General features: G+C 40.3%; 2 protein-coding genes across 16 annotated transcripts; one reads left to right on the forward strand and one right to left on the reverse strand.

Moving 5' to 3' along the window:
• Positions 1 to 1832: 1832 nt before the first annotated feature.
• Positions 1833 to 12900, reverse strand: hmgn3 (high mobility group nucleosomal binding domain 3). Of its 11 annotated transcripts, none has more exons than XM_040016868.1 (7): positions 11880 to 12035; positions 10292 to 10339; positions 10017 to 10046; positions 8066 to 8116; positions 7280 to 7378; positions 6976 to 7049; positions 1833 to 2690 (listed from the first exon to the last, which is right to left on the reverse strand). In XM_040016868.1, the coding sequence occupies exons 1-6, from the start codon at positions 11892 to 11894 to the stop codon at positions 6993 to 6995; spliced, it is 300 nt and encodes a 99-aa protein (XP_039872802.1). In that variant the 5' UTR covers positions 11895 to 12035; the 3' UTR covers positions 1833 to 2690; positions 6976 to 6992. The 11 variants fall into 11 exon arrangements, with proteins under 11 accessions (XP_039872802.1, XP_039872798.1, XP_039872806.1 ...); XM_040016864.1 differs by having other exon boundaries at positions 6976 to 7075; XM_040016872.1 differs by lacking the exon at positions 6976 to 7049 and adding an exon at positions 6298 to 6304 and having other exon boundaries at positions 11880 to 12034.
• Positions 12901 to 17453: 4553 nt separating this feature from the next.
• Positions 17454 to 25210, forward strand: enpp5 (ectonucleotide pyrophosphatase/phosphodiesterase 5). Of its 5 annotated transcripts, none has more exons than XM_040016853.1 (5): positions 17454 to 17721; positions 18714 to 18734; positions 19760 to 20662; positions 21210 to 21386; positions 22932 to 25210. In XM_040016853.1, the coding sequence occupies exons 3-5, from the start codon at positions 19783 to 19785 to the stop codon at positions 23348 to 23350; spliced, it is 1476 nt and encodes a 491-aa protein (XP_039872787.1). In that variant the 5' UTR covers positions 17454 to 17721; positions 18714 to 18734; positions 19760 to 19782; the 3' UTR covers positions 23351 to 25210. The 5 variants fall into 5 exon arrangements, with proteins under 5 accessions (XP_039872787.1, XP_039872786.1, XP_039872788.1 ...); XM_040016854.1 differs by lacking the exon at positions 17454 to 17721 and adding an exon at positions 17761 to 17956; XM_040016852.1 differs by lacking the exon at positions 18714 to 18734.
• The last annotated feature ends 121 nt before the right edge of the window (positions 25211 to 25331 follow it).

Consider the following 25331-nt stretch of genomic DNA (forward strand, 5'->3'; position numbering starts at 1 on the left):
CTCTGTGGGTTAATACAATGGCTCTGTTTTAAGTGTCATGATCAAGGTTAAGTGAAACTAGGTGTGATAAAACATTTTAGTTAACCCCAATGAAAATACTAAAAAATAATCAAAAAAAAACATGAAAATAAATATTATAGTGGTCAAATCTTTCACTACTTTTGTTGAGACTTGTCATGTTTACAATACTGTGACTCTGCTACGTTCACAGAGGGTTGTGTTTGCATTGCTACACTTTTTCTGAATTTCTGAAATTGTCTCACTTTCAAATTCCCTGCATATTTGAGTAAGTAAAGATGCTACAGCTGACAATGAAACGAATAAAACCACCTGAAACATGCGTCCAAAAAAAAGGTAAATAAAAAATTTAAAAGTAATAACAAAATATAAAACTATATCACTAAGGGTGGTTGAGTGGTTTGCACCATAACCTTGCATCTAGAAGCTCCTGGGCTGATGTGCCCTGCTTTTGGCCCCATGACAGCTGGGATACATTGAAAATAAAATTCTGGTCAAAATGCTTTAACTACTTTAATCACATGTAAATTATCCACATAATTTTATATAATGTAAAATGATAAATTAATCAAATCTGCTCAAAAGAGATTCACTTGATTGGTGTACATTCAGCTTCTACAGCTCTTTAGTGTTTCGGGTTCTCTGTCCTGTGTTTGTCTTTTATGTTTGCGATTATTTTAGAGCACTTTGGTCAGCCCTGCTGTGTTTTTTAAAGCACTTTATAAATAAAGTGGTATGGTTAGGTAAGCATTTGAATAAATCAAACCTTTTATTGTATATATTTCAGTTTCATTTTATTCAAAATGATTGTTTCATGTTTACTGAAGGTGAAAAATCATTTTTTGGGGAGTTGGCAGCGCAACCCTAAACTGGTTAAGTGGTTAAGAAAATAGATACATTGTTGTTTAACAATGTATTAAATGAACTTGTAAATTAAATGTGACCAAAAAAGGACACTAGAAGGACATATTTGCACAGAGTTGGAACTTTCTGATACATTGCACCCATTGATTCTTTGTGGGCAAGTGCGCTGATCAAACTCCTTTCTGTGTCTTAAGTAATTTTATGTATATTTTTTAACCCTGGAAAACCCATGGGGTCAAATATGACCCCATGGTTTCCCTAGTAAACCAATGGGGTCGGATCTGACCCCATGGGTTCTCCAGGGTTAAATGAACCTTTTGAAAAACCTGGAGGTCCCACTGCAGCACACCAAAGTACCTATAGGGGTAACACTGGGTTAAAAGGTGTTTCCCACTTAAACACATTATAGCAATATTTGTGTTTTACAGCATCCAACAGCTGAATGGTGATAAAAAAGCATCATGTTGTTGACCGAGGCTCATCTCAGTACAGATTTGTCTCAGTATGTGGCAGTACCTGCACAGCCATCATTTCACCTCTACATGCTAGAGGGAGGAACAGGCTATAGGCCCACAAGTGTGAGTGACAGGTTGTCCTGCAATGGAGAGACCCAACACTTTCACTGGTCCCACCACTCTGGCAAATGCTGACCTTTCACTTCCTGACGCAGCAGTTGTATTTAACACAGCCACGTGCCCCTGGCGACCTCACACACATGCACACAAAAGTGTACACAGACACAGAGTGGCAGCTTTGTGTTGGTTAAAAAGTACTTGTAAAACCTGAACACAGAGAGGAAAAGCAGCCTGTGTGCAGGCATACAGTTAAAATACAGCCTACTAGTGTCTGGGGAAAAACAAAACATGGCATTGCTGTCCAAATGCAGAACCTATTTCACAATGTTTTTATTTACCAACGAGTGAAGAGACACTAAAAAAAAGAGTCCCACGAGACATCAACTTTTTCTTTTATTTCAAAATATTCTCCCAACAGGATGAAACTCAGAGAAGCCCAGAGGGTCCAAAGCCAATAGAGCCGTCTAGAACAGAAGCACCACTCATTATTGCTATGTCACTCTGCTGCAGGACAAGGCGTTCAGGGGAGAGAGAAAAAGAAAGAAAGAAAGGAAAGGAAAGGGGGAGGAAACAAAGTCAAGCACAGAGACTCACAAACACATTCACTCCAGTATACACATACAAAAGGAGCTATGTGAAACACAGTGGTGGTGACTAAAAAGTAAGATTTTTAAAAAGCTGCAGATGTTCTCCATGGTGACTGTGGAACTGGTTTCTTGTGGCTCTGCAACCAAACTGTTGATATGCTCACCTTAGCCGTAAGGGGGTTACATCATGGTGTGATCATCATCCGATTGCAGGCAAAGTGCCAGTAAGTGATGTATTATAGAGAAGCATAACTACGAATGAAGGTAGAGCCGGTTTATAGATTTAAAAAAAGTCTTGTTTACAGCTCCTCTCGGGCAAAACAAAGAACATCTGCAGCTGTCTGATAAAACCACTTCATTCTGCCTTTCTGCTTCTAAGAGGCATACAGTATAGCAATACAGAATGCTGGGGGGAGGAGGAGAATGGAGCAAAAACAGGAGGTGGGGGAAGGAGTGTGAAGATACGGGAGGTGGGGCTGCTGGTTGTCCATCTCTACTATCACAAGTCTAAAAAAAATTCAGCATGGTACAAAATCGTCAGTAAAAAAAGATGCTTTGCTGCCATGGAGTCAGAGGGGGCGAGTCGATGGACGCGCCCGTGCCTTTACGCCTTCTCCTCGGTCGCCTCTTCTGCTGCTTCAGTTACCTGGAGGTGAAAAACACACATGCAGGTGTAGCCATTATTTACCCCAGGAGACGCAAGAGGGCCAATGAGGTACACGGAGGGGAAAACCCAACCAGTGAGTTGTGGTAACCAACCCTTCAAACAGTGTAGATCCAAACTTATTTTGCATAAAGATCACTTAATGTTTTGGTTTATTGTCTGTAGAGTAAAAGGCTTTCCAAATGAGTTAAATGGATGGTTTTGCTAACAACTACAGGGAGTTATAGGGATGCTTGTCTGTGTAGAAATTCTGGGCTTATAAATATTTTAAAAGTTGAGCTAATGTGTTTTTTCACATCTTTATTAGATAGTTTTCACTGAAGCAGGTAGGACATGCACCAAAGCGGCTCGGGTCAAAAGCAAACCCATTTCGATGCCGCTTTGGCCTGGCAGCCACCCCAACCACTGAGCTAAATCAGCACCTTATTTATTTCACTTTTGTCGTATTGTTTCCTCGTTTTCTGCTGGGGATGCCAATAACTAGTTTCTATTTTAGTCTTCTTGCATTTTGTCATACTGTCTGTAAACATTGAGTGTAACAAAGGATAAACAGGTCACATCTTGGGTGTGAGACTGCGCTAAGTCTGTAAAATAAAAGCTATATAAATGTCATATTTTTAAACTCTTACCTAGAAGTCTTGTTTGATTCTTTACATTCAGTCTCGCGCATGTCTTTTTTAGGTCTTTACCAGTCTATCAGCATGGACATTTATGACAACCAATAAATGAAAATTTAAAAAGTAAAGAACAGACGGCAGGAACACGGTTTGCCCAGCTATTAGCACTCTGCAACTGCCAAGTTGGCAACAAATGTTTGGAACCCCACAAACACAACAAACGGCAGAGTTGAGCAGAGTGTAAATGAGTAAATAAATAACTACAGATAAGGGGTGGGTGATATTTCCTCAAAATTTCAAGAAAATCTATAATTATGATATTTCTGACGATAGAGAAAAAACAATACTGAACTACATTTTATTGATGCTTGCAGACAGCTGCGTTTCTACATTTTCCATCCTTTGTATCCAATGAGCCGCTGGCACTGATGGCACACTTCCTAGTTTGAAGTATTTAAACAAGGTGCCTAAGTAGTTTCCTCACCGGACATTTTAAGTATAAAATAATTGCGTAACGCTTTACTTTAACAATAACTAAAAATAAATTACATAATAAAAATGTAAAATATTTTCTCTATTGTATCTTGAACGAAGCTTTTTATTAGCTTCTTACAGTCCTAGTTTTACACCGTGTAACCACGTCAGTAATTTCCACCCATCGTTTGCTTTTCCTCTCATACGGAGAGCAGCTAGCATTACTTGCTGGAGTCATTTATGACAAGATAAGCAAGATATTGCGATATGACATTTTTCTACTACATAATAATAATACTACGGGATTATTGTGGATGTTGCTATATGCCGCAGCCCTACTACTCATGACAAATTATATATTTCATGTAACTTAAAGAAAAAAATATTTTGACTTATTTATCATGATTTTTATCTCAGATTTTTTAAATGACCAAATATTGGTATCAGTATCGGTCTTAAAAATACTTTATTGGTCAAGCTGTAATGCTGTACCACTCATTTTTCTTAGACTGCACTTCTTAAATGTAGCCTATTATTGCTTATACTGACAAAAAGTTACAGATGGGAGGAACCAGGGATCAATCTACCAACCTCCCGATCAGTAAACAATCTATTCCAGCGCTTGAATGAAGGCCATCTATGAGCTCGATAACACTTTTATGACTATATGCTGAATATTAAGCCAGAAGTAGCAGGTGGTTGGCTAGAAATGAACTACAGTCAGGAGATAGCGTAGCTTAGCATAAAAGCCACATACAGAAATAAAATTAGCCTGGCTCCATCCAAAGTTGTCAAGATTCACCTGAACACACCAACAAGATATTTCTATGGGCATTCAGACTTTAAAGGGGTTTAAACACATCCACTTTGCAGCTTTGAACTTTTCATGACATCTCCCAACAAAGGTGCATATGAGTACACAAACTCACAAACTGCTCTATCCAGGCAGAACATCACCTTAAACCACATGGAGTATTTCTGGTAGGGTAGATGCATCTGAAGCTGTTTCCTGCTGTGGTTTACATGTCAGAAAGAAGAACTGTCAGAAATATCCCAGCCTGATTCTTCCCATTGTTCATGTGTAAAAATGGCTTATGCTAAGCTAAGCCTGGCTTCATTTGTACTGTACAGACACACAGACAAAGTGCTATAATTTCTTTTTCATAAGGTAAAAGCAACCTATTTATCCAAATGTCAGGCTCTTTCTTTAATGGCTCAATTCATTTCCCCAACAAAACACCACATTTACTCACTTACTGCCAGCAGTGGCTGATTTCTATTTATGGACCTCTCAAACCTCCAGTAAAAAGCAGAACTATCAGTACTGCGATTCGACCGAAGTCAACCTTCAATAAGAAATTTACAAAGTCAGGCAGGTCGGTGTTCATGAGTTTCAAGGTAACATATGACCTCATTTGCCAATGAGGAGCTTCAAGCTGTTAGCTCAACTCATCACTCGTTTTTTTCAAGCTAAAATTTTGCAGCGGCACAATTATTTTATCTTACTTACTTTTTACATTCTCTCCTGACTTAGCAATAATTTTGTTGCGATCTCCTCTGAGAGCTAAGTTCAGCACAGCCAGGTTTTCTTTGTGTTAGTTGGTTTGACCAAACCTAACACCCTCAGAGGCAACAGGTAGCACAATAGTGGTTAACAACTTTTGTTGTTAACCCAGGCACATCAGACAAGTCAGTTGACTGAGCACCGATTATAAAACAGTGCAATGCAACACTGTACCAAACAAGACGACAGTGATGCTGAGAAAAAGGATAATTTTGGGAATCTGTGATCATCACAAGCGCACAGAGCAGAAACATAATCATACCTGGCACTCTCGCTGTGCTGTTGTTGGTTAGAAACGTAACAACTGCGCATCACAGCTCTGATGTTTTTAAATGAATACTTTTAAACAAAGATCAGGGTACAGTCTGTTCAGTCTGTGCCATAACCTAACGAAGAAGATATGAAAATCACTTTATATCAAAATCAAATTGACTGTATTCATCTAAAACTGTCAATAAACAACCTGCAAATGTACAGATTTGTTATAGTTTTGTATTTTGTATATTACTTTTTATTTTTATTTCATTATGATTTGTAATTTAGCTGAAGTTTCCAGAGTGCATTCTTTTTTTTTGTTTCAGTTGAGTTTTTAATGCTTAGTTTTAGTTTAATTTTTGTTAATTAAGTTGGAGTGTCTTAAACTTTCTATTATAATTATTTTATGTTTTGACTCACAGTCTTGTGGACATCCAGTAAACATGTTCATCAAAGCCTCGTCAGGTGAGTTGTAATAATATTTTTGCTAAAGAAACAAATACTACATTTAAGAATATTTTCTCTATATTTTTTTGTTAGTTTTCCAACTTTACAAAATTTAGTTTTCATTAGTTTTAATTTTTTAAATTTTTTTGGTCAACTAAATTGTTTTTTAACGTCTACATTAGTTTTAATTAGTTATAATCATTTTGGAGATGCAGTTGATCGGTTTTCTCACCTGGGTTCTAGTTGCAGCACAAAGAAGAATTAGCAGCAGGTTAGAGCCAAGCATAAAAACATTCATACATTTTATGCATCACCAGCTGAATGCATGCAAACTCCAGTGACACCGTGACGCCCAGTTTGGGCTGCTGAAGCTGAGCTTCATGGTGGTGTTAGTAAGATATTGCTCAACAGGTTGCATACAAAATATACTCCTCAAGCAGATATTTGTACTTAGAAGTGTACCGAAAATCTGAACGTAAAGCTTATGAGTTTAGAAAAAGCAAACACGGTAATGTTGCCGAGTAAAAAGAAAGTCACTAGTGACACAGAAAACTCTGCCTAAAAGCTAAACATAGCTCGGTAACCCGTTAATCTCACCTCCCACTACACCCCTCTGGTCAATAGTGGAGTCAGCTGTTCGTGAACCAGAGCACATTTCACATTGCAGCTCTGTGAGCAGCAGCTAACCTTCCTGCTAATGGAAAAAGTTGTGTCAGACCCACTTCACTGCACACAGAGAGCAAGCGGGACATCCTTACTTCTTCATTGTGTTTCCCAAACACTCTAATAAACACAGCACTGCAAAGCACAGCGAGTAAATGTTTTCCCTGTTAACGCAGACGCGACTATTAGCAGCACGTTAGTGTCCAAGCACACATACCAAAGACCAGTTAGAGACACTCAACCATACCCTTAACTCTGACTGTCTCACTCTGTCCTCTCACTGACATCATGGAGGGAGCCGTGCTTCTGATGGAAGACACACTGACAGACGGACGAGACACATAGATCTGTGTGTGTGTGTGTGTGTTTATGTGTGAGGGTATATCCATGTGAGCGAAAACAGACGTGTGGCGTATTTGTTGTAATTAATGTTCGTTTGTACACAAATTGACAGGATAAGGAAATAAAGATTATTATTTTTAGAACTGAATATAATTTTCCTACATTTTATTTAAAAATTACATCATGTTTTTATTTTCCCCTCCTCATACCTCATTGGCCTTGGTGTCTCCATTCTGGGCAGGACCGTCTTCCTTCTTCCCCTTAGCACCACCTTTCTTTGCCTTTGCCCCCTTATCATCTACCACCTTCTGCACAGAACAAGTGAGAATAACATAATGTGCATATAATGATAATTATAGTAACATTTTCTAAATCAGCATTGCAAAAGCTTCACAAGGGCAGCAAAGAGTCAATACACAGCGGTTACAGTTAAAAAAATCAAACTTGACTAAAACCAGGAAAGGACTTCTCTATTTTATATTGTATCTTAAAGGAAATAAGTGGTTCAGAAAATGACCTTTCCAGAGCTTTGGGATGTTAATGCTCTATCCCCTTCAGGCTACAGCCAGGCCCCTGGAGGACACAAAGGATCTGCCCAAGGATCTCAAGGCAAGTACTAAGATGTCAGCTCAGAGCAAGGCCGTGAAGTAACCAATATAATCTTCCAAAATATACTGGGAGTTAATATAAATAAGGCTAAAGCTAGAGTGATGTGATTCTGTAAAAACTCAGTAACAGTACAGTAATGTACACAAGTCTCGAGCTACCCCCCATTTCTTTGTTTTCAAGTAAAAATAGCCTGAGTTGTTGCATACATACTCATCACAGTTAAGCCTGCTTTCAGTTTGTGTTTTGTTTTTCCAATCCAGCAGCTTTGGACAGTCATATAAACTAATACTAAAAGGCAGCCAATTTCCTCAGATTTTTGCAAATTATTACAAATAATTTAGTGTGTGTTTGTGTGTTTGTGTGTGTGTGTGTGTAATCTGTTTCACCTTGACGACAGTTTTCTTGGGCTTGGCCTCAGGCTTGGGTGGAGCAGGTCTCTGAAAATTACAATAAATAAATAAATCCTGTCAGAACTGATTCATGGTTCAGAGTTTATGAAGACATGTTGCTCTTATCTATATTATCTAGAGTTCTCTTTTCTCTTTTCTCTTTGAAAGCAGTTTCAGCTACTTTGCTGTACAGAGTTATTCACTGAGATTAACCCAAAGCCTGCTGACTGAAATGTCTGCACTTGATCTTACTGTAGCCCAAATATTGATAATGATTAAGTACTTGCACCATATTTCATAACCCATGGGCTTTCATCATATTCCCATGGGTTTTAAATATCAGATGTGGGCTGACCTAAGACCACTGTGCAATGATTTTATCAGATGGGAGCAAAGATTCTGGCCATTTTTTTAGGCTGCTGCGTGTGGACCATGTTACCCTGAAGCCACAAGCTACAGTAACGCTGCTGTGATGAAATGAAATCATGTGATTTATTCTCACAATATCTCTGTTTTGCTCAAGAAATGTCTGACACAGCACATGAGATCTAAAATAAAAAGGCTTGAATTAAGACAAACTGTGCTGAAGAGGGTCAATCCTGCTAGTAACAAATTGCCTAAAGATACCATTTAAAAAGTAAAGCTACAGCTAAGAAATTGTTTGCTAGGGTGACTTAGAGTTGAAAATAAAAGGATAAGAGGCACTTTAACTGTAGCTAAACCTCAGGCTACTTGGCGTTAGCTTGAATGAGGCACGCACAGCTTGTAGTGTAGACAAACCAACCTTGTGGCTACACAGACATGGTATCACATACCCTTTAAAAAAAAAAAAAAAAAAAAGAACTTACACCATACATTTTTTTGGTGCAAGTAGTTAATTTGTACCTTTGGACAAGCCTAGGTAGCATAAAGACTGGCTACCAGTCTTTATGCTAAGCTAAGCCAAGCTAACTGCTAGCATATCTAGCATACAGAAATGAGAGATGAAAGTGATAAAGATTTCCCATGAAACCCTTAGCAAGAATTACATAGGCTCAAAATGTCAAACTAATGTTTAAATCAAGGGTGTCAAACTTACAGAGAAGAACCAGCCCCTCAAAAGCTATTAAATGACTGCGTAAAGTGTGAAAGAGGCAGAGAATGCATTAATAACTCAGGTTTTTTTCTCTTTTTTCTTGGTGCTGAGAAACTTTTCAAAGCCAAAAAGTATGTCTAGATGTTGACAGGTTGCTTGAATCAGAAATAATTAAATTGTGGCCTTTAACGAACAACTGCTATCTACAAATTGTGTTGCACATGTAATTAGAGGAGACTGACTACATATGCCAAAAAGAGATTTTGTTCAAATGAAAGAATTAAAGAGAATTCAGGCTGTTCTTCGCCAGTTTGATACCCATGATTTCAATAGCACATGCAAATAGACGGGGTAAAAAGACCCAGCACCGGTGGATTTAACATGCAAAGTACGCACACACAAACACAATGACTGCACGGCAGGGCTGCTAGACCACATAAAAATAACACTATATTTCAGATAACATTGTTTTAAAATGCCATTCACAATCAATAGCTTAATACAAATTAGGCATAACGTCATCAAGGAAAATACTTATTTTCATCCACATGATTACAGAATTCATAACGCCACTGGTGGCAGTCATGCAGCCCTGAACATCAACAAGTTGTGCAACATACAACACTGAGAATGGGCAAAGACAACAGAGAGTAGACATGCATACCAAGCCAGGAGCCAGTCCTCTCGGAGAACATTTATGGAGCTCTTTTAATTGGCGATTGCCTTGATGAAATCCATAAAGGTCGAGAGGACTTTACTCTGAGCCTTGGTAATGTGACATGTTTTAGCCCGGCGGGATGAGGGGTTGACACTGAGAGGAAAGAGTGGACAGTGACAGAGGTGAAGACAGAGAGAGGGGAGAGTGAAACTTACCGCTGACAATCTCTCTGACCTTCTGGTGGGCTACCGGAGCAACAAATGATCAACAAGAGAGAGAAAGCGAGGGAGAGACAGTGACAGAGAGAGAGAGAAAGAGATATCAGTTGTACCTTTGCCAACTGCTCTCGAGACGATCTACTTGGTGACTGTTACACGTGTCCTAATCATTAACTCCTCATGTGAGTATTCTTTCACTCATACAGTCCACACAGCACGCGGAAACACCGCCACGCACACACACACAGCACACACACTCACAAAGCGTCTACCTGTTTTGTGACTTTGGGGGCCTCCTTGCCCTCAGGAGCCTCTGGGGACTACAGGAAATAAAATGAACATATAAAAAAAGTTCAAATTTAATTTTTCTCATGCACAAGTGAATTATCTCTGTGAACCAAAACAGATTCCAGGATGTCTTAATGGAAATATCACTTACTACTCATGGTATAACACATCTGTAACAATAGCTGAAACAATTAGCATGTTTTTGATTACTTACAAAAAAATAATCCTCAGATATTATTTACATCATAATATTTGAGGATTTTATGATGGAGGAGGGTTTTTCTCATTCTGGCCGAATGACAAGAAGAATGTAATCACAATTAAATTTAATCCTTCTTAAGAAAAGGATTCAAATAATTTCCCCCAGAAATCAATGGTCTTAAAAAATAATAAAACCACTGTTTAATGTTTCACATAATCAAAGCACAATTTCCATCACACGTGACCAAAATTCTCCACAGATGCAAATCACATTATGTGATGATGATATATGATGATGCCACAATCTCTCTGGTTAATTCCATTTTTTTAATGGAGGCATCTTGCTTACGTGCAAAAAAAAAGAGAAAAAAAAAGAATAATGGACCATAAACATCGATTCACTCGGGGGAGGGCGCTTATTAACTAACAACACGGGCGTCATTTGTTGCTCCTAATGGACACTGTATTTCCCGGCTCCAGGTAGGCAGGGACGGCGCACGAGAGAAGCGCGCCCACTCCCACCATGAAAAAAAAAAACCGAAAAAAAATATTGGTTTAGCTCGCAGGTTGACATTCACATTATTTGCATCATTTGCATGTGGGCGACCTCCGCCCCTAGAGGCCCCCCATTCTCTGTCCTCAAAGGCGAATCTGCGAGGACAATAGCCGTTTTTTTAGGTGTCAGAAAAGCCAATTTCCATGTATGCGCTGATACAATGCACAGGAGCTTGTCGTGCAGTCCTGTTCAGATAAGAGCCACGGCCTCTTTTCACACAGCGGCGATTGTCCCTGATCCTTCCCCCCCTTTATTCCTTTCTCTTCATGGGGCTAAGGGCTCGTTCATTCTGCGTGGCGCCTGCCATATTCATCACCACCCGGAGAACCAAAATTAGACAGGGAGGTGGAGGGCTTTTATTTTATTTGTTTATTTAATATTACATATATCACGCATTATTAGGAATCTACAAGTCTTCTATATGAGTGAAATGCGCCCAGAAGAATGATCACAGCGCACGTCTCCAACAGGATTTACGCGTCCATCCATCCAGCGGCTCTAACATTCACCGGTGCGCACTGTGGACAGGGAAGTGGCAGGGGGGGGAAACGACCACAAGAACGGCCATTGGGATGAACACTAGGGGATTTATAATGAAAAAAGCCCCAAAATGTCGCATATAAAATATCCGTTATTAATAAGTGGGTGTTTAACGCCTACGCGTGAAAGGCTGCGGTCGAAAAGACGTTTCCTCAAACTTTGGCATCACCTCACCTGCCTCGACGTCGCCACAAAATATTATTCCCATTTTTCCTCGATTGCATGAGCTCGAAAAAACTACAGTGAAGTGTGCTGCACGCAGGGACGACACTCACCTTTCTCTTCGGCATTTTATGCGTCAATAATTCTCCACCGAGCAAAATAAAGGTCAAAGCCAAAGGGCCAAGATAGGTGAATTTGAACTACCTCGAAATACGGGATCAATATCTAAGCACCTTCGATAATATGTTGATTATATGCACTCCCCCAAAACTTACACCTTCCGCAGCCATTGGGCAGAGAAGTCAAAATCCACTCCTGTGCTGACTCCCGATTGGATCGTCTCGTCTCTATGTAAATAAGAGGGTCGCGGGCATTGGCCGAAATTTACCAGAGTCTCCCAACGATTGGCTACGCGCTCTTTGTGCGCAGATCCCTCCCGGTGAATCTGGGTAATGTAGGATGGGATAGAGAGAATGTTGTAAATAAAATACAAAGGACCAGAAAAAATGGGCACAATGGCACAATGTCAGCCACAGGCGAGATCCAGAAAAGCTGGAAGGTACTGTGTCTTGTAGGGGTTTCCCTGCTACAGAGAACTAGAGAAATCATACACAACGTTTCTGCAAAAAGGTTGTCACATTCCCTTCAGGAACGTGATGGTCTGTAAAACGATGCAATACGGGGGGTGGGGGTGTGTGTGTACTGTGTTAGATTTCAGCGTGTCAGACAGGGTTACGAATATTGTGCACAAGTGCTTTTTTTGCATTTGTATTTGCATCCTAGAAATAAAGTCAGAATTAAATCAAGTTGTAGATCACGAAACCAAATCTGTCATTCATGTGCACAGTACAATTTTTAACATAACATACCTTTGAATTTAATTACCTCTTGGGAAGTTTTAGGACCCCTGTAGTCAGGCAAAGGATTCACTTGTAATCCCAGCTTTCCATCTGGTCAGCCTTGGTTGCCCCAAGTGAACTCAGATGACCCAAAACTGCCCTCCTGATAAGCCAAACTGCGCACTCATCATGACCCGAAGGACAAAATGAACCCAAGGTAGATATCTGTGCTTAGGTATAACAGTGTTACTGACAGTGGAGGCACCATCAAGAATACAACTGTGTTCAGAATTTCAATTTCATTTATATATTTATACATTTCTATAGCACCAAATCACAATGACAGTTTCCTTATAATGCTTTATATTGTAAGATAAAGACTCTACAATAATACAGATAAATCCCCATAATAAGACGACCAAGCGCCTTGGTGACAGTGGGAAGGAAAAACCCCTTTTTAACAGGAAGAATCTCCTTTGCTTGATGGATGAATGGCCTTTATAAAAACTACACATTTTGTGCAACTACATGCAGATGATTTGAACACAGAGAAAAACATTTGAAAAATTCTGTAGAAATTATTTATTAATTGTCATTAGACTTTTTTACTAGCGGTGGCTTATAATATATTTATTTATTCTAGGAGCCATGACACTTTGTTCTTTTGCCTGCTTTCTTCTTATGGACAAAATAAACCAGAATGACAGACACCTATCGCCTGGAATGAACGTCTTTTTGATTGCATGCATCACATCCTCTTAGTACATCAGCAAGTACTGGAAAAAAATGCCATTCACATTTTCTAAGAGGCCAAGGTGCTACCTTCAAGCAGCTCAAATAAAGAAGAAAAAACATTTCGTTCAGCCATCCAGTCAAAGAAGTCAACCAAATACTCAGGATAGAAGGTGTCAATTCATTTCTTTTCGCTAACTTTCTGTTTCTACTCCAAATCTGAGCTAAATCTCGTGATGTTCTAAATTACGCCGCTACAAGGAGTTTAAATTTCTATTAAAGCTTTAAAACAGGCGTTTAACTGTTTAGTGCTCCCATGAGTAGGTATAGTCAATTTTGAACTTAGAAACAATAAACATCCAGAACTTACAAAGCAACTGTTTTCAGCATATTCTACAATATACAAATGCACATATTGCACTGTTTTGACACACAATAGCCATAAAAAAAACTGCACAGAAATCAACAAAAGGCACATTCTTGTTCAACATAACAACAGACAGAGAAACGCACAGAGAAACCAGTTTTACAATAGGCAGAGCTTTCCTGCCCTAAACAAGCCAACAAACAAAACCCCTGATTTCCACACAGGTATGAACGCACAACCGCTGTAGAAGCCAACCAACCCAGAACCAGCTTGATGGGAGCTGCAGTGTTCTCACATAGATTGACACAGTCAGCTCAACGGAAGAAAAGAAAATCACAATGGGGCGCATCTACAAGCTTATATATACAGACAGAGAGTTTTAAAAAAAATCAAGGAAAAACCTGAACCCACAAGGCCACGGTATGCAGTATGCTGCACAGGCTTGTACGGGCACCATTTGAACTGTTTCCAATAATCTGCCACTGATGTGAACGCAAAAGATGCAAAGCAAATACATTGTGTAAAAGGTTAAATTAATAGAATGGAACCATATCTGTGTAAGTTAACGTAAAGAGAGAGAGTTGTGTTCACAGCAGGCCAGTGAGATTTTGCAAATTTTGTGTTTGGTTGACTTCAGCCAATACAAAATAGTTTAGGTTTTAAAGTTTACCGTGTTTAATGAGTTTCACTTCTGCTTAAATATCCAGTCAGTGGGGCAAACATGGTTACTTTGTTTCTCTTTTTTATTCATTGAATCACTGATTTCTTATCGCCTTACTTCCTGGTGAATTCTTTCACCTCTGCTGGTCAAAATGAATCTATGTTCCACGCCGAACTTTTGAAAATGCAATATATACACTAAACAATGCGTATCATGGATGTTTTCTCCAGGTACTCCAGCTTCCTCGCAAAGACAGCCTGGAGACCTGTCCATGTTGTATCCTGCCTTTGACACTATGACAGCTGTGATAGGCTCCAGACCCCTGTGCCCCTGAATTGGGTAAATGGAACAAAATGGATAGATAGGCTGTATTAAAAGGAAAGATTAGGCCTTTAGAGCATGCTAACATCTCTATAAGGCTGTTCAAAGAGATGAACAACTTATTAATGAATCAGGCTAAGTGCCTATAGTCTGATAAAATAATGCTCACATGTTTAACAAATATAATGTTTATTCATAGTCTGTATCTAAAAGATGGAAATTGAAAACATGGCGTCACCCGTTGGTCTGAAAGTCGTGCTTTGTAAATCTGAAGCTGAGCATTTTGATATCGCCATCCCACCTTTTTTGAAAACAGACATTGTGAGTGAGGCGTTGATCTAACTGACAAACTGATCTATAAACAGCTCACGTTTATAAGTTAGCGACATGCAATAAAAGCCTGACAGCCCCAGTTTGTCACCCCTTCTTGTAATGATGGAGAGATAATGTACAAAACCAACATGATTGTTTTATTTCATAAGACTTTAAGCTTGAAACTGGGAACATAAACTTATTGCAAAATGTTTAACCGAGGTCATGGTTTATGGCAGCACAGGGTCATTTGCCATAAGTACAGCGCCTCTGGGTGACATAACGAACACTCAAAAGTTGGTATAGACATTAAACACAAGTGATATTAGTATTGCTCTGATAAATTTAAATCAAGCAGAACCAAGCTCATTCCTTTTAAGCTATATTAAGTCATAATAGAGGACATGTTCAGCCTGATCTTTAGTTTGTTTGATAGGGGTGGAACAGTGGTTAACATTGTTTTCTCATAGCAAGAAGGCTTGAATGGTTTGAAAGGCTTAGTTCCCTGCTGGGGCCTTTCTGTGTGAAGTTTGCGTGTTCTTCCTGTGCCTGCGTGGGCTCCCTCCAGGTACTGTAGCTTCCTCACATAGTCCAAACTGGCCATAGGTGTGAATGTGGGCAGAAAAGATTGTATGTTTCTCCATTAGCCCTGTGATGGCTCCAGGGGTCTAGATATTAAGACTGTTTGTCATTGTGACCGTAACATCTTTGTCTGCGCTCGCTGATAAAATATCTAAGATCTACAGCTGGATGACAAGTTAAAGTATAAATCAGCACAAATATTTAACCTCATATGGAACCATTGTCATTTCTTTTCCTGCAATTTGTCCCCTGCGTTTCCTCCTGCTTCAGCCCACTTTGAATGAGAACTAGAAAAGAAGGAGAATCCACGCCTGCACAGGGAAAACATGCAAACTCCCCACAGAAAGGCCTCGGCTTTTCCAAGAGCTGTCTTGCTGTGAGCAGCCGTGTAAACAACTTCACTATACCACCCCTGGGAACATTAGACAACAAAAGCTGAACTTTATGTACCCATGAAGCTTTTAATCGTCCCACATGATGATAAAAGAAAGAAAGGAAGTCTTCCACTTTTTCTTAAATTCCAGTTTCTTTGGGCTGTGCTCAGGGCTAAATATCAAATTATGCTTGGTCAGTTAAGAATGTCAGTGTGTTCCTTTTATACAAATAAAGGTACAGTTTATCAAATTAATACAATATGGGTTAACGTTATCCCCCACACTCCTCTGACAGATTAAACACACCGTGTCTGTGTCTGATTAAAATTTGGGTTTCCATATTCATTGTACTATTCCAAATGAGAAGGGAAACCGAATGACTCGCTGAAGCAGTACACATCAGTAAAAGAGCCGAGGCTGCCTCTGCAGACACGGAAGTGCTCGTCAGCAAGTCAGAAATAGTCTCGCTCTCACCACGCAGTGACATTATTGAGATGCCATATTTCGTTGTAGAGAATGTGAAGAAAGCCAGACCCAGGCCCAAATACACCCGCATGTAGGCAGGACGTGACTGACACCTTGTGGACAATCTTTTGCATGATTATTATAGATGAATACTGAATTACAGAGGATTGAAAGTCATTTTAATATGTGCACCGCATACAAGCCCAATTCCATCCACTGAAACCTTTTTCTAATAATCTCTGTAATAATAGCAAATAAAACTCTTCATATTTCTTTTTCCCACTTTCTTCTTCTGCAAGGAAATTTAATAAGCACATTCTGAGAACATTCACAATTAATAAGCTATCTGCTTTTTAAAATGATGATCAGGAACCTAAGATCTCATATCTGATATGTGTCACGGACTCTAGTGTAAGTCCAAGGACAGCAACACAGACTCCTTACGCTTAAACTGTAACACATGAAGCCATAAAGAAAACAGAAAACGCAATGAAAGCTGAACATGAAGCACTTTCATTAATTCATACAAAATTTGCAGTAAATAAAAAATAAAATAAAATAAAATAAAAAGGTGTTATATGGCAGTATGGCATGCCAGGGTGCCTGTCAGGTAGAGAGGCTCTAAGATCGATGAAGATTCAGATCTCAGACTCTCAGATGAAAGTAAAACTCACTGCTCCTCACTGCTCACAGATGCTTCATCTCTGTTCATGTTTCACATTTTGCAAAGCCCTCCAGTGGGTCGAATTGGATCCTTTGTTCAGCCAGGTCTGGCTCCCTGGCCTTATGTTTAACATCTCTGCCCTATTACACGTTTCAGCATTAGTATATTATTCAAGGAAACTGCTGAGGGGTTTAAAGCAGCAATACATTTTAATATAACTATTTCCAACGCAGCGTTTTATTATTTATGTGACACATTTAAACGTTCTCTTTTTTGCTCTTAAAACGAGACAAACTTAACCCCTCTGACACCCAGATGTCTATTTATAAAGCTGGATCACCCTCCCACCCATCACTCTTACCGGTCCGGCATTACGTCATTGGGACACACACAGTTTGTGTGCACACTGGGAAATTTGAGGCGAATCATGCGTCTGCAGGAAACACCGGTCAGACTGCCTTTTGTCTGCATATGATCCGCTTTTGGTTTATAGCCTCTAAACACATAAAAGCAGCAGAGGGGCAAAAACACACAGCAGGCTGATAGGCGGGACTTCCTCCTGGCATAACTCAGCTAGTCGGGCTGTTTATCTCGTCGCGCAGCGCAGGGATCGAGCCAGTGCAGGATCTGATAACAAGGTAAGCCCGTTGACAGCAGCGGGGTTTGGCGTGTTTCTCAGTTTGTGCATGTAGTCTGCCTCGTTGTCGCTCCATCCGCTGCACTCGTGTAAATTGCACTCGTTGCTGTGCGTGGTTATTGTTGCAATCAGAACTGCGCGTTTTTTAGCTGTTAGCAATGCAGCACAAAGGCTAAAACACGGGATCTGTTATAATGTAGCGGACTGTCGGGAGGTTCACTTTAATTCGTCTGGATGTGAGTGTCTCTCTGTGTCGCCGTTGTGATATCCTCAGCTCGCCACATTTCCAATGACATCTTTGCTGTCATGACCTGAAATATCTAAATGTCGTTTTTATTATTATTTTATCATTTACGTTGTTATTTAAATCAATTTTCTTAATTAATTTCTGCATTGTTTTCATAACCAGCTTAGTGTAATGTATACATATATATTTTTTTATAATTTGTTTAATTAAGCCATTAGTTTTATTATTATTAATTAGTGATGCAAGTTCCAAGGAGGCATTTTCAGCTGTTTGTTTGATTCGGCCAAAAGTTCAAAACCCAGACATCTGTTATTATGTGGAACAGCCCTCACATGTGCAAATGTGTGTTTCTTTTGCATGATTGATTTCCTAACTTTACTCTACTAATATTTTAATATATAAATCTGGGTAATCAGTAAATGTTGCCTTTGCATTCATAAACTTTACGGGGCTCAGCCCCTTGAGGGTTAGGGTAATTATCATAATGTCATGCATAGAGCGCGTTGCAGTTAATATTAATGTCACCGTTCAACCCATGTTCATTGACATGAATCCTGTTAAATGCTGATATTTATATCAATTAACATGTTCTATTTAGAATGTGAAATTGTGGACAAAGCAGAAGTTACCTCAGCTTTGTAACTTTTCTTGACTTGCCTTCATGTCCACTCTAACCTGTTTTATTTTGCTCTCTGCTGTCTTCATCCAACGCTTTCTCCTTCTCACCTTCCCCATCCACCTCTCAGTCTTTGTGTTGTCACCAAAAGGTAAATGGAACAGTGAAGCTGAATTTATCATCCAATAAAAAGCTGATTTACGTCACGTTACAACAAATATTCTAATTAAATACTTGCTGCCACTGGCTGTTGACAGTCAACACTCTTCTGACGAGCTCTCTGGAGCTCTGCTGTACTGTAAACAAACAATGAGACTCAATTCAACCAGAACAGGAAACTAATAAAGCAGATCAGCTACGTGGTTGGCAAATAGCGGCTTATTGCTTAGAAAGCTGAAATTAGTTAATAAATCAGGTGGTCTAGCCTCCATTAGCTAATGCTTTTGATGTTGTTTAGAGAAGAAATATGCATAGGCAAACATTTTTCACATCACAGCAGTGACCTTTCATTACTGGAACAATTTGAACTTTCCCTTGTTAATGTTTCATTTGCATATGAAATTACATCTTTGCCTTCTTTCAGCTGCAGCAACGCAAAATCTTAATTGTTAACAAAAAGCGACGCTGCAGCACCTCTGTGTGCGAACACTGGACATTTAAACTGTTTTTAATGGTCACCTGTACTGTCTCCAATAGACAAGTTGAGAGGAAAAAATAAAATGCATACAGTCATTAAGGAAGGTAAAATGATGCCCTCAATGTTTTTGAACATTTTCACAAACTAGCTCACAGCTTCTTGTAAAAAAACAAATGTCTGTGTAGGCTTGTATCAGAAAACGTATAATGGTATATGGACGTGTCTGTGATTGGTTAGTATCCAATCTAATCTGTCAGGCTTTAGTTGAAACCACACGTAGTTCCTCCAAAACTAGATTAGCAGACGGTACTTTTATATTGATGAGGAAGTGCACTAGATGAATAAAACAGTAAGTGCAGCTGATCAGATAATGTTGGAAGTTGGGTCTGCATTATCATACGATTTTCTAACTTTGTATGGATTAAATAATTTATCTATGATTTCAGTAAAAACCATAGATAATCATAGATTAATAACAGGTTATAGACTTAGAGGGGTTAAATGCTAGCTGTAGTCATTAATGTGTTGTTTTTTCGTAGGCTGTTTCGTCAGACTGCACACTATGCTCTGCTACTTGTTGCGAAGAGGCCGCAGTCCTCTGCTCTGCCTCTGGGCCCTGCTTCTGCCTCTGGCATCCCTCGATCGCCCAAGCCACCGTGGAAGCAGGGACTACCTTGTAACGGAGCGGCCCAAGCTGCTGCTCGTGTCCTTTGACGGCTTCCGTTGGGACTACATTGACCGTGTTCCAACGCCTAACTTCCGCAGCATCATGGACACAGGGGTGAAAGTGGAGTTTGTGGAGAATGCTTACATCACCAAAACCTTCACTAATCATTACAGCTTAGTGACGGGGCTGTATGCTGAGACGCATGGCATTGTGGCTAATGAGATGTACGACCCTGTTCTGAACAGGTCCTTCTCCATGGAGACTGACAGTGTTTATGATTCACGGTGGTGGGAGGAGGCTGTGCCCCTCTGGGTGACCATCCAGAAAGCTGGAGGACGGAGCGGGGCAGCGATGTGGCCCGGGTCTGATGTCAAAATCCACAACATGTACCCTACTCAGTACCTCCCCTACAACGCCTCAGTCTCCTTTGAAACCAGAGTGGAACGGATTATTGAGTGGTTCTCTGCACCAGAAGCTGAGGCGGTGGACTTTGGAGTTCTGTACTGGGAGGAGCCTGACGAGAGCGGGCACAACCTTGGACCTCAGAGTTCCTTAATGGACGTAGTCATCGCGTGGATTGATGAGAAGCTCGGCTTCCTTATAAACAAGCTAAAGGAGGCAGGGTTGTATGACAGAGTGAACCTCATAGTGACCAGTGACCATGGGATGGCTCAGCTTTCTCCTGAGAAGATCATAGAACTGGACGAGTACGTGAGCAGAGACCTGTACACCTGGGTGGATAAGAGTCCAGTGGTGGGAATCCTGCCCAACGAAGGTATAAACAGTAATGTTTTTGGAAATTCATTCACTTTCCTCTTCACCACCATCATGCTTGTATATTAAATATGAAGCTGCAGCTGTAAACGAACTTTATCTGGCCAAAAAGGGAAAGTGGATGTGCAGGACTGACCTAAACATTATCAGTTTAGTTAACAGTTCATACCACAGACAATCCTCCATGATGACCAAGGTTTACATCACAAACTTAATTTTTATTAAATTTGATCCAAAACCAGTGACTGAGCCATTTTTCCCCATAGACTTCTACAGGACCGGAAGTGATCGCCATCTGGTGGCCTTCATATAGAATGGAGGCTTAAGGCATTTCTGCACTTGCTCAATTTTTCTGACCTAGAAACTATAGTCATCTTATATTCATCCTGTCTGTAACTGTAAGCTATGTCCATCTTTTATATACAGTTGCTGCTTTTCAGTTAATCTCTAAAGTATTGAACTTTTGTTCCTCATGAGCCGCCGTTCATAAATCAGAATTTGCAGCCTCTATAAAGATTTTCTGCTACCGCTCGTTATGTGTCCTTCAGGGAAACTCGACGAGGTGTATAATCTGCTGGTGGATGCAAACCCGAACATGGTGGTGTACAAGAAGGAGGAGATTCCCCAGCACTACCATTATCAGCACAACACAAGGATCATGCCCATCGTCATAGAGGCCAAAGAAGGCTGGACCATCATGCAGAACAGGACCGGACCCTTCATGCGTACGTTTTCGCACATCACAAAGCTCTGCTGAGTCGTTGCTGTGCACATTAAACAGGTTTTGTCAGTTTGTTTTAGCAGCAGCCTTTTTTCTGCTCTAATAATAGCTTCACAGAAGGTTTATTTCAGTCACTGAACCAGCGCTTGGTTTAGAGCAGCTGTAATTAACAAAGAAAGCTGGATATGCTTTCCCTTAGGACCAGCAAGAGTGTGTTTGAGTTAAAAAGAGTGTGTGTGTGTATGGATGGGTTTGGAGGCTTTTATTGCATTAACTCTAAGTGCAATCATTTTTTCCTAATACAAAACCTACTGAGCATCACCTCCTCAGATTAGAGCGTTCAGACCCATGTGTCATGGAGGCAGAGTGTCTTTTCACCAGCTAATGTCACTGCTTAATTCCTCCTCGCTGCTTGAAGGCTTGTTAATGAGTGAAATGAGCAGGTGGAGCCTGCAGCTGGAAAGAAAACTAGCAGACTTTCAGTCTTCAGGGACAAAGCGATGTGAGACTGCTTAGATACACATGTGTGTATTATGATGCTTTCCTGCTATAACAAAGTTTTTGAGAGGGAGCGACATGCATTCATGACTAAAACATGCCTCTTCCCGTGCAGCAGTGGCCCCTTCTGTTTCTCAGTGCATCACAGAGCGCTGTGGAGTAATGCAATACAAATAACACTGCAGCTCCACAAACCCAGTCATTCTTCTTTGTTTACATCAATTGAAAGAAAATGTGCTCTGCGTTTCTTGGTATTCCATTATATGTCTGTCTCTATTTATTTGGCATTTGCCTTTATTAGATACTGCAGCGGGAGACATTTTATACATCCATATTTAGTTGCTAGCAGCATTCTTCTTCCCCGCCTCCGCCGGCTGATTGCTGCACTTCTGTGCTCATTCCTTGTGACATCGATCAGTGGAATGGGATTACAGCACTGGTAGAATTGCTAATGTTCTTGCATGCACGCGCACGTGTGTGTAGTTGTGCATGTTTACAAAACAAAAATATAGAGGAAAGAAATGTCGACCAGGCAGCGTTGGGGATCGGAAATCTCCGCAGGGTATCTTTAAGGTAAGATTTATGGCAGACCCCGGACCTGCTCGAATGGCCGTTAAACCCTCTGAAGCTGCCGTCGCAGCAGCGCTGATAGAGTGTATTGATTTTTACTCACAGCGCGCTGAGAGAATCACGTCAGATCTTCTGGATGTAATAGCACTGATAAATTTTAGGAGCGGCTGTTAGCCTGTCTAAGCTTCCATGTAAGGTCTTTGTGTTTTGTGATTTCATTTTCAGTTTTTGTTTGGGCTGCGCTGTGATTGATTTAGCCTTATCCCGTCTGCTGAGGCAAGTCGCTTTGGCAGTAAATCATCAGGTAGAGCTGCGGCGCCAGGTCCCATAAATCTGGAAACAAAACGAGCGGTCTGTGATTTATGGGATGTGAAAACCAGATATAGATGTATAAAAGGTCTATTAGCAACAGAATAATAATTTACATCAAAGATTTCCACCTTCTTATGCAAATGTTTTTGTCTTTTTTTTTCATCTCCAGTGGGAAACCATGGCTATAACAACAGCTTACGTAGCATGCAGCCTGTGTTCGTGGCTCGTGGGCCGGCCTTTCGTGAGAATTACGTCAAATCCTCCATGCGCTCCGTTGACCTTTACCCTCTCATGTGCCACATCCTGTCCATCCGCCCTATGCCGAACAACGGCTCCCTCTCGAATGTTCAGGACCTCCTGTCCATAGAGCCCACTGTGACCACGCCGGTCCCGCCTCACCCTCCCGTTCCCCCTCCGGGCACCGGGTACTCCTGCGCCCCCATCGTGGGCTCGTTCCTCGGTGTGGTTTTGGTGCTGGGCTTCCTAGTGGTCTACGTCATACTAGTGACACTCAAACAGCGGCCCTCGAGAAAACACAGGAGCTGGGAGATGTCGCAGCCTTTACTGCAAGAGGATTTGCACCTGTAGCTTGAGAGCGGAAAGAGAGGCAGACGTAAAAGAAGAGGAGGTATTCCTCCTCCCAAGGTACTCCCACATCCAGAAGCATCCCCTGAATGCCTCCCTTACACCACTAAATGCCGTTGTGCTGCTCTTGTTATTCACTGAAGATCAAGGAAATGTACCCTCCCACTCGTGCGTAGGGGTACGTCTGGTGTAAGGGAAACGTCCCGGGCGTGCTTCTGGTTTGGGTTTATTCAGAATAATGGGTTTCTTAGTGGCTTTGCTTTGATTGTGAATTCTACCTAATAGCGTCTAACATTTTCATTGTCACTTTATGAGTAAAGATACAAAAGTATACGTGAAGTTTGAGCCTGTGATTGTAAAAGGGTGAGCTTTTGGTGGCCAAGCCTGTGACACGGATGATATCGAGGTATCAGTATGCTCAAATCCCACTAAAGCTGTTCTTTTCCAAGGTGGGGTGTAAAAATCTTGTAATGGTGCGTACCTTCAGACAATCTTACCTTGTTGGAATTTATAATGTTACACTCATTAGCTTGTTGGGAAGCTGTGCCGTGAGCACAGAAGGTCAAACGAGTAACTTTTTGGAAAGCCTACTGACACCTTTCTCATCCTGACAGTGAGAGTCGTCTTCAGTCCGTTTGCTTTGACATTTTCAAATCTATGCAAAACAGATTTGTATGTCATAAAGCGAAAAAGGGATCTTTTTTCGCCACCACCTGTTCTTCTTGTGGTCTGAGCACTGAATAAGATGTTACTTGGAACTACAAATGCTGTGATTAATCTAAAGTATTCCAAACTGTTCGTTTTAAGCACTTGACTGTGGTCAGTGTTACTTCTGAATGTTAACCGGAACCACTAAAGTCTCACTCTTCGTGCCAAGCTACTGCTCATACGTGTAGGTCGTTCCATGAGCTAATCACTTCAGTAGTCAGTTACCATTTGCCTTTGAACTTAACCGAGAACATCTCTCGAACGTGTGCAGTTGTTTGTGCGTCTGTCCTTTTTTTGTGTGTGTCAGGAGGGCTTTTTTTTTTTCTTCCAGTGTAAGATTGTGTAGTGCCCTTCCATTCATATGTCCGCTGTCATTACCATGGTCATTTGTTGGTGAAATGTGAAGTGCAATTGCTATTGGTCAGTATTTGTGTTAGGAGTTTTAAGGGTTCTGTTTGGTTGAGAAGACTATTTCGAGCATGACTTGCGAGAGCTGTTCCCGTAATTTGCACTACAGGATTGAAATGAAACTGAATGAAGGGGCAGTAGCTGGAAGCTTCTAGGTCATGTATAATTTGCACTTCTAGTTTGTAGTTGCTGTTTGAAATGACGAAAAAAGATAGGTGCCTCTTGCTTAAAAGCTTTTTAAGTAGCATAATCGGAGAGAGAGGTAGAAGACTAGAATTATAATCTGCAGATTAAATACTATCATTTTTTTCCAGCGTCTTTTAAGAAAGAATTGGTTCAATTTCAATTTTCTCCTTTTTGCTTTTCGACGCACTGACTTTACCCGTGCCCGAAAATGACAGACATCACTGTGATATATACTTTTTACAAAATTTAAATTCATAAATTGAGAGCATTTATATGAAATTGTTAATTTTCTGAGAATTGTATTGTTTTAAGACGGAAAAGTGTTGTCTGATAATTTTCCCCTAACTTGTTGACAGAGAAGTGAAATGTATCCATGCTATATTCCAAAAACGATTTATTTGAAGTTTTTAAGAAAAGAAAGAATATTAGATGAAGCTGATCTCAGTTTGTTACTACCTTGGATTAAAATCGTGGATATTTAATATCATTTACAAATTAACTATCTTTGCCATATTGAAGCAAATAATGAGTCTTCTGGAAATAAAGGGACTAATGTGAAAATAACTGTGTTTGTTGATTATTATTATTATTATTATTTTATTTTTTTTTAACCCTTGTGTTCGAGGCCCAGATCTTTACATTTTTTCTCTTAGTCCACAAAAATGTAAATTTTGTAGTAATC

The sequence above is a fragment of the Simochromis diagramma genome, unplaced genomic scaffold (assembly GCF_900408965.1).
Source record: "Simochromis diagramma unplaced genomic scaffold, fSimDia1.1 OVJJ01000802.1, whole genome shotgun sequence".
Taxonomy (NCBI): Eukaryota; Metazoa; Chordata; class Actinopteri; order Cichliformes; family Cichlidae; genus Simochromis; species Simochromis diagramma.